The 14168-nt window shown below is 53.3% G+C and overlaps 1 protein-coding gene across 9 annotated transcripts in view; it reads right to left on the bottom strand.

The window, feature by feature from the left end:
- The window catches only part of KIRREL3 (kirre like nephrin family adhesion molecule 3), a 351687-nt gene that overhangs the window by 5705 nt on the left and 331814 nt on the right, over nt 1-14168 (bottom strand). For 5 of the 9 annotated variants that reach the window (XM_086861161.1, XM_086861164.1, XM_086861165.1 and 2 more), the window contains 5 exons: nt 10491-10591; nt 10214-10412; nt 8987-9022; nt 6131-6238; nt 2402-2511 (listed from right to left, as the gene is read on the bottom strand). In XM_086861161.1, coding sequence (XP_086717287.1) covers nt 2402-2511; nt 6131-6238; nt 8987-9022; nt 10214-10412; nt 10491-10591 — 554 coding nt within the window. The remainder of the gene's footprint in view (nt 1-2401; nt 2512-6130; nt 6239-8986; nt 9023-10213; nt 10413-10490; nt 10592-14168) is intronic. The other 4 variants (XM_086861163.1, XM_086861168.1, XM_086861169.1 and 1 more) reach the window with 1 other exon arrangement.

Raw genomic sequence — 14168 nt, 5'->3', positions numbered from 1 at the left:
AATTCAGCAGGAGCAGGTCAGGCTGTGCTGGGGTCAGGCTGGGCCGAGAGGCCGGGATGGGGTTAGGATGGAGGAGATGTTTGCCAGCGTGGCTGCTCCTCGTTAACATCCACATTAATGACCCAGAGCCAGGCATGGCAAGGACAGCCACAGCTGCTATGAAACTGCAAGGTGTGATGAGCTAGTGGGGGTGAGGAGATCATCTCAAGGGATGGAGATCTCACAGGACACTCGGAGAAGGCACGTGGGGAAGCAGAGGGAATAATGCTGGTGCTGGGAGGAGGGAGAGCTGGAAAATCCCAGGGTGAGGGCAGGGAGGTGCTGGGCACTGCCCTCCTCCTCCTGCTAGAGAGGTCCCATTGCTCCTCATCAGCAAGAGGAAGTTTGTAACTTGATCCTTCATTTCACTGATAAAGTTGGAACATTTTATTAGGAGCCTGTTTGGTATCCAAGGCTGGGTGTCTGCTGGCTGGAGGAGGATGCCCACACCTGCTGCTGGACACAGCAAAGATGTGGATGAAGGACAGAGCAGGTCTCTGCAGACTCTGAGGAGAGAAGGAATTGGGGAGTATTTCCTGGGAACGCGCTTGTTGAGGGCAGATGAGGGTGGGGATGCCTTGATCCAGGCAGGGGAGGGAGCTTTGATGTCTTCTCCCTGCAGGTAGGATCTCCCAAGCACTCAGCATCAGGGTCAGAGATCATGGACCACCTCTTCCAGCTCCTGAATGGCGCTGATCCAATTAATCATTTCCAACTGCTGTATTTTCAGGAAAAATACCTGGATTTGGCCAGGAAAGGGGAAGAATTGCCCTCTTCCAGTCCAGCCAGGCTGTGAATCTGTTGTGTCACATCCGAAAGCACTCAGCTTTGCCTTCCCTGCTCACACTTAAACAGTTCCATTGTGCCGTGACCAAACCACCTCTCACCAGTCTGGCTGATAAACCCAGGAGCTCCACAGCCTCTCCCTCTAAGGCATTTTTTCCCAGCTCTCAAACAAATGTTGTCATTTTTTTCTGCACCATTTCCACCCTGCCAGAATCCTCATTGTAACGCGCCCAGCTCAGCTCTGCTCCATTCCCAGCCTCAGCAAGGCAGAGGCTGATGTGAAATCACACCCTGGCTCCTGCAAATAACCTAAGAAAGACCCCAGGATGGCTTCTCCAAAATCCTGTGTCTGACCTCCCACCACCATCTTCTTCCTTGTTCACTCTGGTAAATGTTCTGTTCTGCTGAGGTTTCGTGTGTGCTTCCAGCCTGGCAATTATGGTCTGGAGTGGGATTTGGGATGATCCCAGATGTCCCTGTGGGAGCCAGGGCTTAGCACTGCTGATCACACAGATGATGTACAGGGTCCCAAGGAGAGTAAGCTTCTCACTCCTCTTCATCCCAGCAGATTGCTCCAAACCCAACCTCAGCCTCCTCTGTCCTTCCAGCCTTGCAAATCCCACCATGGACTTGCAGATTTCTCAAGGCAAAGCTCTACTGGGAGCAAAGGGTCTTGCACAGGAACCTCAGTGGTGCTGGGATAAGTTGCTGGATCTCCACCTCCTCCTGCTTCATTGTTTGGAGGCTCCCTAGCTGGCAATCCTGATCATTTCAGCAAGCAATTCCACCCACCCTGTGATGATCAGCCTTGCTTTCCCACCACGCATTCATGGAACAGCTTTTGCAGGCAGGACATACAAGAGCTGCCCAAAAAATTGAGTTATGGGAGGAAAAAACCACCCAGCAGCCACTGGCTTCTTCAATCCCGTTCCCCTTTCCCATCTGCTCTTTTATCTCCTTTTGCTCTGCAGGTTTCTTTGCCATTTTCCAGCTTTTGTCACCAGCAAGCGAAAGCCAAGAGAAAGGGGCTGAGAGACAGGGAACAGACCACAGCACCCAGAGGGGCTGGAGGCGAGGATGCACCAAGCCGGGTTTCCTGGGATCTCAGGCATCCTCCTGTTGCTCTGCCCGTGTCTGTCGGTGTCCCGGGGTGGGGACAGGGGACACCTCGGTGACATCTCCCGTGCTGTTCCAGAGCCAGGTGCGGCCACAGCCCCGGCGTGTGCATCCAAGCCTGAGCGCACACCTCTGTGCCCTCGCTGGTCACTCGTTATCAGCCCTGCTCACCCTGTGTCTCCCTGCCCTCTGCAGCTTTCCCGGTGTGAGGTGGCCAATTTGCTTTGCAATTAGCCCTGCGGGCAATTGGGCCACTGCCATAAACCCCTGTCCCTCCTCGTTAGCCAAGTTTCACTCCAGGAGTTTTTATGGCAAGAGGATGTGGATCTCGAGAACAGGATTTTTGGAAGAGCATCTTTGCCTTCAGTGGTTATTACGGGGCTGAACGGTGCCTGTCTGGGCTTGTCACCATCAAACTTTGCCCGGAGCAATAGCTTAGGGAGGGGGAGGAATTCCTTACCATCAGCTGCTTGATGGTCGGGTGCTCCTCTGCCTCCCTGCCCGAGGCCGGCTCCTTGTGCACGATCTCCACACGGATATCGTTCTTGGCAGAAACCACACCCTTGAGATCTGGGGGAACAGGGAGATGGAGAAGGGAGTTAGTCCCAGGCAGTGGTGGAGCTTCTGCAGGAACCTGACCGAGGATTCCTGGCAGCACCAGAGAAAATAAGCCCGGCTCAGCAAGCCCACCGGAGAGCCGGAGGAGCAATATTTGTGTTTCCATAAGGCATGGGCAGCTCAGACTCCTGCAGGAATTCCTTCTGGAGCTGGCTTGGCCTCTGCCACACTCACAGGGCTGTTACCAGGGCTGGGCTGTAGCAGAACTGCTCCCACAGGGAGTGAAATCGTTGTCCAGCCTGCTGATCCATAGGAAATAGTGCTCCTGAGGGATGGACCAGCTCTGCCCAGGCACTGGGAACCCCTGAGAAAAGCCTCCCCCAGTCTGGGGTGCAGACATCACATGGAAAAGGCCAAGCAATGAGCACAGATGTAGCCAGGGACGTTTTATCATCTCCAAGCAGCCTGGAAATGACAATGAGAGAAGAGAGAAACATTCCTGGAGAGACTCCCTGCCTTCCCTGAAGGTGTCAGGCGTGCTTTGAACAAGTCATTTTAGCAGAATTAAACCACAGACGTGGAGCAGCAGGAGCAGAACGGCGGCACAAAGCCGAGATGAAAAGCAGAGATGGAGGCAAATCTGAGCAGCAAGACCTCAACAGCTTTGAAGCCGGCCCCCAGCCACGGATCTGGCTCTCACCTCCCAGGATGGCTGTGCCAGCCCAAAAACTGCATTGAACTGCTGGTTTGTCAGATCTACCTCCAGCTGACAGATCCAGCAGTGCCCTGCCAGGCCAGGATTGTGGGGTTCAGTCCAGAAAAGGCTGGACCCTCGGGAATTTTATCTCTAATCCAAACTGAATGACGTAACCGATACCAGCTCGAAGCTCTGTCCTTGAATTCATCTCTCCTGGTGTCTCCTGTCCTCCACACCTGCAGCTCCCAGACCTCTCCAAGGCTCAGGGCACAAGCCAAAGCCTTTCACTGGGAAGTTACTACAGCTTATTTTTTTAATGTTGTCCTGCTGGGACCACATTCCTGATGCTGGAGCCTTTGTCTTTAATCACAAGAAGCTAATCAGTGTCTTACAGCTCCTCTCCCAGGAGCGTTCCCCCTTAAATAACTCTGGGCTGTTAAGTCACTGAAGATATAACAACAGATGTGCAGTAAATTTTTTTCTTTTCCAGAGCCTCCAAGCTCGGTGTGTCTGCACCTGGTTCCTTTTTTTTTATTTTTTTTTGCTGCATTTTCCCAAAACATGGTCAGGAATTGCCTCCCCCATTGCTGATAGCAGTGGTCGGTGGCTGGGTCAGGGGATTCCTTCTCCAGAGTCACTGCTGGGTCACTGTGTCCCCTCAACACAACTGTTCCCGCAGCCTGCACTAGGTTGTTGTTGTAAATGATGGCACAATGCTCCAGTATTTGTCTTGGGAGAGGAATCTGCAGTCATCCTGGCAGGAAATGAGTCCTTCTCCTGATATCCAAGTGCTCTGTCAGTCCCATCATTCCTGAGCTGATTTCTGTAATAACTCCGCTCATTGCACACCGCTAACAGATGAAATTCCTTTCCTCACCTTTCAGCCTGCTGTTCTGACCCTCCAAGCTGCGGTAAAAGCTCATCCACCTGGCACATCCAAGTCCTTCCCTGCGAGGTTCTGCACCCTGAGTGTCACTGGGGTCTGGTTCAGCTGCTCTCAGTTCCCCCAAAAACAAGGAGAGACTCTGTGTTTGTAGCTTCCAGTGGCTTTTGGAGCCAGGCAAAGGGGAACTGAGTGGTCTCAGTGCCACCAGCACCCCATGCAGGGATCTCAGGCTGGGGAATCCCACCTGCACCCTGGATTTGCTGCTGTCCCCAGCTAGGTCTGACTCTTCCCTTCCTGTAAGGTTTTGGGGAGGGGAGATCAGGGCAGGGATCTTTGCTGATCTCTTGGGTGATCTCTTATTCTGATCCCAAAGCGAAGCCTTGTAGGGAGCACAGGGACCCCTGCCCTGGCCTGGGGATGCTGCTGATCTCTCCCCAGGGAATCACACTGCCAGGGGAGCAGCAGAGCAGGGAGGATGCCCAGACCCAGCAGCCTCTGATGTATTTGAGACCCAAAAACCTTTTCTAAATGGGGTAGCACCAGAAGAATGGAGAAAAGGGACCTCAAACCTTGCCACCATGTCCCCACTTCCCTCTTTCCACAACCTATTTTCCCAGCCCTGGTGAGGAAAATGCCTCTTCTTTCTGATTTACCAATGGGATAAATAACACAAGGCATTTGGCTGGGATGGCCTCGTCCCCTCCTGACTGTCCCCTTGAAGAGCAGCCCATCCTTGCATGCCTCCAGCTTGTGAAGGTCTAAATCCTGGTGTTTTCACCACGTCAGGGATCTGTTGTCATGGCATTCCTGTGAAATCCCGTGTCCTGTAAAGAGCCCTGCACCATCTGGTTCCATCAAACGAGAGGGAAATAATGAACCACAGGCTCTCTGTCGCTCTGAAGGATGTGGCCTGGGATAAAAACAGCCCCTGGACATGGGAACACGGCTTGGCCCTGCTCCGTTCAGGTGCTTGCATTGTCCCTTGCTGCCAAATGACCTCCAGGACATCAAACTGGCCTGGTCTTGGGTCCTGTTCATCAATAATCCTTCCCCAAAAAGCAAGAGAAATCGCTTCCCCTAATTAATTAATTAATTAATTCTTGCTAATGGAGGCTGTAAGAGTTAAAAGAAAAAAAAAAAAGGATAAAAACGGGGAGAGGCATCATTATCACACTGAAAATTAAACACATTTCTGCAGTGGGAGGCTGTGTGTCTTTACTGAATCCAGGAGAAGCCTGGTGTCTTTGATGGCTTTGTAAACCATCAAGGGGAGGAAAAATAAAAGAACAACAACTGGGTTTTCTGGCACACATGTGGAGAGTTTGGCATCCCAGAATCCGTACCAAGCGTCTCACAAGCCGGGAGCAGCGCCAAGGGTCTCCTGCTCTCCCCAGAGGCTTGGAATGCTCTAGACAATCACAATTCTCCCTCCTGGTTTGGTGCCTTTTCATGGAGCCCACAATCCTCTTTTAATTTCCTGGTGTCTTTTTAATGAGGCCAGACAATGCCACACTGCTTCCTCCTTCTCCTGCTCTACCTGCATCTCTAATGTCACTTTAACTCGTATTCCCACTGCAGCCAGACTCCAAAATACACAAGTCCCATGAAAAGCCCCTCTGCTGGCTGTCATTCCTGCCAGGAATATGCATGTCAGGAAAACTGGAATTAAAACAGAAGCAGAACTGTGGAGGGTTTTTAAGCACCAATGTGGCACAGTGAGAATGCTTCTCCCTCTTGGACCTCAGGATTTCTCCAAGGGAGAGATTAAGAGGTCCCCTCCTGACCTCCTGAGCTGCCTGTGCTGCTAACAGGGATCAGCAGTTACCCTCCATGTTTTCCATAAACCCTTCCCTTTTCCCACAGGGCTGCCATTTGCAGCAAACACTTGGTAGACCAACACAAGAAGCAGCTTGTGCGGAGAAGTAAATTCAGCCAACTGTGTCATTAATTCAGGCTCTGATTTCTCCCTGCTCCACTCGATTCACCCTCTCAGAGTTGTCCTCCCAGCCCTTCCAAAGGGACACAGCGTGGTGGGGGGTGACACTTACTCCTCTGGGAGCGGGCACAGCAGAAGGCGACGATGGTGGCCATCAGCACCAGGAACGCCACACCGGCCCCCACGGCCACCCCGATGATCACCGCCATCGGCACCGACTCTGCAAGAGGAAGGAGAGGAAGCATGAAGTGGGATGAAGGTCACAGAGGGGGCTTTTCCCCCAGGGACCCACCCCTGGCTATTGGCAAGAGGCTCAGTGATGAGCCCAGGGAGGTGTTTGGGGTCTCCTTCCCTGCTCCCCATCCCTGTCGGCACGGCTGCCCATGGGACGCTGCAGTTTGCACAACCCTGCTCGTTCTGTGCCTCAGTTTACCCTGGGAGGAGAGGAGGGGGGAGCCAGAGGAGCAGATTAGCAACTGCTCTTGTTAGTGCCCTGTGGGTTAATGAATGAGCTTCTCTAAAGGATGAAGTACAAAAGAAGACTGTGTTTTAATATTATTAAGAAAGAGAAATGGCATCCGAGCAGGATGAAGGATGACTTAACCCAAGCCATCATTCACAGCCCCTGCCTATTTTATATTCCAATTTCCTGCCTTCTCCTGTGGCTTATCAACTGCCATCCTTCCCAAATTCCTGAGGGTGCTACAAAGACTGGGACAGGAGGGATGGCCCATGCTGGGGCTGAGCACTGCAGGGTGAGATGTGTGGGCAGGGTTTGTGGGAGGCAGAGCAGAGGGTGCATCCTCACATCCTTCTGCCTACAAGAACTCTGTCATCAAGTTCCTGGTGGGGATTTTGGGCTGTGGCTCAGCCAGCAAAGCTGATTTATCTATGCAGGCCCTGGCAGCAGCTTGTGAGGTGTGGGGAGGGCAGAATGGAAAATCTCACTTATGGTGAGAGGGTCAAGTTTGGAGCCCCAAGCCTTGTTATCCCCGTGCTCTGTCTCTCCAGTTCCTCCAGGCACAGCTCTGACTTCACAGTGAGTGTTGGGCTGGATTAAGGAGGGGCAGAGCTGGGCAGCACTCACACTGTAGGACACCACAGCTGTGGGTACCACAAATTGCCTTCCTCAGCTGGGATGATAAAGCTACATCCCAAAAATCCTCTCCCCTAAAGCTGCAGGTAGCTCTAGGTCCCCATTCCTTTTCTTTCTAAGCACTCTGTAGGATCTTGTGAACCAAAAGTGGGATAACCCTGGATAAAATAAGCTGGGGGAGTGTGTCCTCACAACTTTCCCAGACACCTCCTTGGAAGGTGTTTTCTCCTTGGAGCCCCTGCCTTGGAAATGGATGGGATGAATTTATGGAAAAATGTATGGAGGTGTCTCTCCTCAGAGGCGTGTGCAGATGGGGGGCATGGATGCTGCTGGACCCTGGGGACACAGGGGGTGACCCAGCTGAGAAGCAAAGCCCAGGGATTATTGCTTGACTGGGGGATACAGGAACCATTTCCCATTGCCCTCTGGTGTGGAGCTGGGGTTGGGCATGAATTTCATCCTGGGCCTGAGACCACAGATCCCACCTGTGCCTTCCAGCCTTCCCAGGGGGGCACACCCCTACTGGCAGGACTGGGAGCAGTTCTTGTTCCACCAGCATCCCCTGTGTAGTCAGCAAAGCATGTCTTCCTTGTTACCCAATCCCAGGTGGGACAGGGGACTTCTAAAGCCACTTCAAGGTGCCCTTAAGCCATGGCTGTGGAGCTCCTGGGTCCTGAGCCCTAATTTGGGAGCTGCAGGGTGATAAATGTGGTGCTGATCAAGTTTAGGCTCTGCTCTCACTTGATCAAAAAAGAAGTGATGTTTCTCACTTCGTGGCTTGCTCATGGATTTCCTGCTTGGGCCTGCTGGTCCCTTGATGTGTCACATGTCACTCAAGCTGGGCCACTGCTGACATGACTCAAGTGGCACTGAACCAATCCATCACCAAACCCCTGAGAGTGCCCAGGTGGTGGAAAGGCAAATCCCCTCAGTCCTCTGCTGCCTTGAGCTGGAGTTCAGGGAACAGAGTCCAGCTGCCCCAAGAAGCTCACCCTAAAAATCAGAATCCTCCAACACAGCAGCTGAGCCACGGCACAAAGAAACCAGGATTTTCTGAGGCTGCCTGCTCACCAGGGCTCCTGTGAACAGTTCCTGCTGTTCCTGTCAGTGGTAGTTCCTGCTGGGATTGCTTTGGCCTTCCCAGGTGAATATGGAGCAAGGGGCTGGAGAGACAGGAGCCTGGAGGCCCTAGGAGGGCTGGCTGGCTCTCAGCTTTGGGGAATGGGATCTGCAGGGCTGAGCTCAGAGAGAAGCAGGTGATGATAAGGATGAAGATGATGAAGAACCATGCAGGGAATGGAGTGGGGAAAATGTGCAGGACTCTCCTGAGCTGGGGCAAAGGGGCAGTGACAGAATGCTGGGGATGGTAAATGGTCCTGTAGGGATGGGGCAGATTGCTGGCTCCCCCAGGAATCCTGCTCTGGGGCACAGGATGAGGAACCACAAGGGCAGCACATCCTGCAGACCTACCCCAAGATCCATCCAAACCTGCTCTGGTGCCAGTTGATGCTGGCCAGCACTCTCCCACTATGCTGAACCAAGCTGATGTCTGCAAATGACCCTGGAAACATGTACCTTTCCCTCTTTGTTCTTGTCCCAAAGTAGCACTCTATGGGACTTCTACAACACTTTAAACATGGCTGAGTAACAGCATTCCCCTCCTGGTGACTAGGGAGCTGGGGCAAAAAAAGTTCTGCTTTCCAGAGTGCTTCAGTGGCATGGGGGGCACTGGCCCACTCCAGCTTCCCAGTCCTGCCCCAGACACTGCCCTGCAGCTTCCCTAAGTCCCTTCCTGCCCTATGGAAAGCAGCCCTCAGGTGAGGTAATGGCTGGGGACAATTCACATTCACCGGCAGCTCATGATTTCCATACCTGCTTGAATACCAGCTCCTGATTTCATTTCCGTACCTGTTTGAAAATAAAGCAAGTGTCCACAGCCTTGCACAGCCCACGTGCCCACCACAGCCTTGCTGAGTGCTCAGCCCTCTGCTCCGCTCTGCTCCAGGGCTGGCCCCATGAAGGGGATGGCCTCTGCCACCTGTGGTGTCCCCTGGCCTGGGCAGGGCTGTCCCCTCTGTAACCCTGTGGTGTCCCCTGGCCTGGGCAGGGCTGTCCCCTCTGTAACCCTGTGGTGTCCCCTGGCCTGGGCAGGGCTGTCCCCTCTGTAACCCTGAGGTGTCCCCTGGCCTGGGCAGGGCTGTCCCCTGGCTGGCCTAGCAGGGACTCCTGGATCTGAGCTTGGAGCTGGCTGGGCTGCCCAGCCACCCTCCGCCGGGACCCAGGCTCGCCGCTGAGCGCTCCCGCTGACTGGCAGACGACCTGGAAAAACCACTGGCTCTGTTTGCATTGGAAGAAGCCCAAGGCTAATTTTAAGGGGTTCATTTAGCTCTGATTTAATCTGGACGCCAGCCTTGCCTATAAATCACGGCTTAATGAGAACAATCCACCTGCCTGCCCTGGCATTTAATAAAATAGAGGAGAACTGGAGTTCCTCCAGGAGCTAAGCATTCCTCACACAAGCCATTTCCCTCCCCTGCTGTGGAGGGCCCCGAAGTGGAATTTCCCTGGCCATCCCCTGGGAATTGCTGGGAGTGTGGGCCCAGCCCTGTGGGACATTCTGGTGGCCAGGATGGAGAGTTGCCACCAGCCCAAACGCCTTCCTCCCATCACTCCCGTCACCACAGAGCAGTGGGGCCTGCCGGGAGCAGCCACTCCTGTTTCTCCAAGGCTATAAATGATCCTCCAGCCTGGGGCAGTGACATCACCTTGTACTGTGGACAGGGAGTAAAGGAGGCAGGATCAGCCCGTGCCCTCCAGCTTTAGCAGGACAGGTAAAATCAGGAATACCTTATCAAGCACAGGCTTTACAGGGCTTGTCCCTGCTCCTGCCCCTTTACCGAGATCATGTGCCCTAAGGATGCAATCCTACAGCTAGTACAGCTGGAGCCTTGTCACCGTCCTTCCTAATTTCCTCTTTGGCATCCCAAGAGCTCTCCTGAGCACCTCCTGCCTCTCACAGCACCTCCCCGCTCTCACAGCCCAGCCAGGTGCTAATTCCTGCTGCCCAGCAGCCCCCAGCAGCTCCCCAGCAGTGCCCACCTTGCTCCTTGAGCCGGATGATCTCCGTGTCGGAGCCGAAGCTGTTCCAGGCGGTGCAGTTGTAGATGGTTTGGAAATCAGCCCGCACAATGTTGCTGATGGTCAGTGTGGAGATGACCCCCTCATCCGTGCTCACCGTCTCCACCGTGTAGCGCCCGGAGGTCCCGGATTCCAGCACGTTCTCCTTCCAGGACCAGGCCTGCCAAGCGAGAGGGGGGTGAGCCTGGGGCACCCTGAGGTGTTCCAGGCACCCGCCGTGCCCCAGGGTGATACTCACAATTCGGTCTGGTGGTGGAGTGCTGCGGATGAAACACTTGATCTGCCCCTTCTGGCCGTGCAGGGCGTGCTGGGTCTGGGTGCTGGAGATAATGGGGGGCCCTGTGGAGACAGGAGAGGCTGCTGGCACCCCATGGGACTGGTGGGGATGGGGAGTGCTGGGGGAGCCCTGGATGGATATTGGGGTCTATCTCTGAAGGGCAGGGATGGAGAAACAGCCCCATCACCTCTTGTGATGGAGAACACTGAGTGGAGGCTTTGGGCTCTGCTGGGTTTTTGCAAAGCCCCCTCAAAGCAGCAGGGTCCCCCATCTCTGTACCCCCATCCCTGGTCTAAAGGATCCTGCCCCATCTCCTTGGTGAGCCTGGCCTCTGAGAGGGGCTGCTTGCTGCAGAAGCAAAGCAAGACCCCATCCCACCTGGTGTTCCTCTTCTGTGCCTTCCCAGATTCATTAAGCAACCATTAGACTAACTGCTCTCCAGGGCATTAAAGATGTGGTGGAGAAGTTTCTGCTGGAAAATCTTGACACCCATCAGCTGGGTTCTCCTGTGCCATGTGGATCATGAAAGGAGCCTAGGAGAAAGGGTAGGACAGGCTCTTCCTGAGCCAAACGCCAGCTGAATGGGATTGGGATGGGAAATTCCTCCTCCTGCCTTGGTGAACATCCTGTGACTGGGAGAAAAGAGGTGGGAGAGGAGAGCAGGGCCTGGTGAGATCGGTGTGTCCCTCACTCTTCTAACAGCCCTGGTCCCCAGGGGAGCAGCACAAGAGCTGGGATCCTAATTACTGTTTATTAACCTCCTTAATTAAAGCAGATTTGCATTTCTATGAGTGGCTTGCTGCTGGGAGAAAAGAAAACAGCAACAACTGGGCTGCAGGGCAGGGAGAGAGCGGTGGCAGGGGCTGTCAGAGCTCCCCCTGCTCCAGCTCTGGAACTTTGGGTGTTGTCATGCCTGGTTTGGAGTATGTCACTGGGTTTATCTAATACAGCCTTGTGGATTTTTCCCCATTTTCCCCACCTCCCTGCCCTGCACCTGATGTGTTCCTTCAAAAAAAAAGTCTCAGGGATTTGGGGTAAAGTGGGAAGAAAGATTTGCCTGGGTATTCCTCCCTGATTCTCATCCAAATCACACATTTATGAATTTCAAGAATGCACAAAAATATACCAAAATGCTAAATCCCTCACTCTCAGGCATTTGTACATACAGCTGCCTTTTGGAGCTGTCCCATAACCCCTTCCTGCGCCAAACTTGCACACTCCCCACTGAGGCACAGCCCTGTCCCTGCTTCCTTACACTGTTCCAAGGGGAGATGGATGGAAAACAAGCTCATTGAAGCACAATTCACTGACCAGTGACCACGGTTCTGGCAGCTCAGGAAATTACTACTGGAAGGGAGCCGCCATCAACATCAGGAATAGCAGGAGCTGGGCGTGAAGGTCAGGACTTGTTTTGCTGTAATGGGCATAGCAGCACGGTAGTGGAAACTGTTCTGCCCTTTTTGATGGAAGAAGGCGAAAAGAAAAAAGACACTTTGTTGTGTTTTCCTCTCTAAATGCTCAGGATGTTGTTCTAGGCACGATCCCAAGGTGTGAGTTCTCATTTATCCGTCGCTGAAAGCCCGGCTTTCCGAAGGGTCTCAGTGGAGGTGACTCCTTGCTTTGCCTGAGGTGCCTCCCGTGGTCACTGATGCTCCTGCTCACCTGATGATTCCAAAGCCAGCAGAGGCAAGAGCAGCCATGGGATCTACAGGCCAGGCCTAAACAGTGATAAAAAGAACCATCTCCTTTCCATTTTGATGGTTGTGTGTTACTTATAAATTCTGGAAGTGCTCCAAGACTGGGTGACGCTAGAGAAAAATGGCTTAATAATCATTAAAAGGATCATTTTCCCCAGGGCGAGTGGATTTTAAATGGCACAAATGCCAATGGCTTTGGCTTTTATTATTGCTTCAGGAGCTCCGAGTCGAAGGCTTATCATCATGATAATAGTGGATGACTAAAGACTATTTGTGAGATGAACATGCCCAGAAATAATAGCATGAAGTTGCAGCCTCTTCACATTCAGGGCTGGAGTTTGATTCTCCACCAGGCTCTGGCTCCTTATGAAAGCTGCCAATCTCCAGCTTGGCATTCAGCACCGAGTGTGAGACAGCCCACAGGCAGGGAAAAGGCTCTAAGCAATGTTGCTATGGATATAAATGATGGAGCTATTGGTGGAGGTTATTTTTAGCACCTCAGTGCCAATTTATTTGTGTGGTCCTGGCGGCTCACACAAAAGAGAAGTCTGAGGTGGAAGCCTTCAGGAATGAAAGGATAGGATGGCCTTGGCTTCTCCAGTCTGCTCGAGTCCATCTGAACCTTTCTCCGAAGCACTCAAAATTATTTGGCAGGAGAGTTTTTTTTAACTCTTTGCTTCCTGCAGAAGTTCTGGGCTGGCAGGTTCTGCCTAGTATTGCAAAGGAACATCACAGAATGATCTGGGTTGGAAGAGAATTTAAAACCCATCTCATTCCAGATCCCCTACCATGGGCAGAGACACCTCCCACCAGAGCAGGTTGTTCCAGCCTGGCCTGGAGCCCTTCCTGACACCATGGTGTGCTCCTGACCAAGCAGGGTGGCAGGTCAGCCCCTGCCCCGCTCCCAGCTCTCCAGCATGCCTGACTTCCTTGTTGGGGTGAATCCCAGGCAAATTACATCCTGAATTAATCACCTGGAGTTGTCCAGCCCTTCCAACAAACTTCTCTTGAACAAGGTGGACGGGGTGGTGGTTCCTGCTCAGCAGCCCCTGCCAAGCTGGGATGGTGCAGTGACAGATGGGACTGCTGCTGGTGATCTGCCCGTGAAGGTGACCTTGGGGGGCTTCTGCTGGGGTGGGAGCTGCAACCAGGCTGGGTGCAGTCAAGAGCATCGAGAAGCTTTGGCTGTAAATCCAGCTGCTGCTGATTTATGATGGCACCAAGTTCCTCTCTTCCCTCGAGCCTCTGCTGCTCTGGCCCTGCCAAATGCTGCTGCTTTGCATAATCCTCCTTCCCACTCACCAGACTCTGAATCCTATCTGCTTCCTTGCAGGCTGGTGGCCTTGGCTCTGGCATGGGATTGGGCTGCTCTGCAACCACAGCCCTGTCTGCTGGGTCTGGCTGGGAAGGGCAGGAGGATGCTCTCCCACCCCAGCATCATGATTTTGGACGATTTTGGGAGTGGATGGGCTGGTGGGACCACAGGCTCAGAGTGGATCAGGTGATCCCTCAGCTGGGATCTCTGTGCTCGGTGGGATGGATCAGCCCCCAAAAGTCCACGTGCCCAGATCAGGGGCAGTGCAGCCAGCCCAGAACACAACTTCCCAATGCCTGATTTTTCTGTGGCAGAGGGAGGCATCTGGTAATACCAAGACAATTGTATCACCCTCTGAATTTAAAATCACTTCCAAATATGAGGCATTCAACTTCCCCCTTGAATTACATCAGAACAGAATTCATTAGCTGGATTAGACACACTGCGCCATGGTCTGGAGCTGGAACCCTGCTCCCACTGCAGGACAGGCTTTCAATCCCAGTTCCTGGTGGATGTTGGATGTGGGGATGCTGCTCAGGGGCTCAGTTCTCCTCACTTGGAGGGCCAGGAGACCATCCTGGCCTGGAGGTGTGGGATTGTCCCTTGGTCCAGCACCTGCGGTGACAT

This window comes from Cyanistes caeruleus, chromosome 23, assembly GCF_971803275.1.
Source record: "Cyanistes caeruleus chromosome 23, bCyaCae1.hap1.1, whole genome shotgun sequence".
Lineage (NCBI taxonomy): Eukaryota > Metazoa > Chordata > Aves > Passeriformes > Paridae > Cyanistes > Cyanistes caeruleus.
This window is presented reverse-complemented; position numbering and strand designations above follow the sequence as displayed.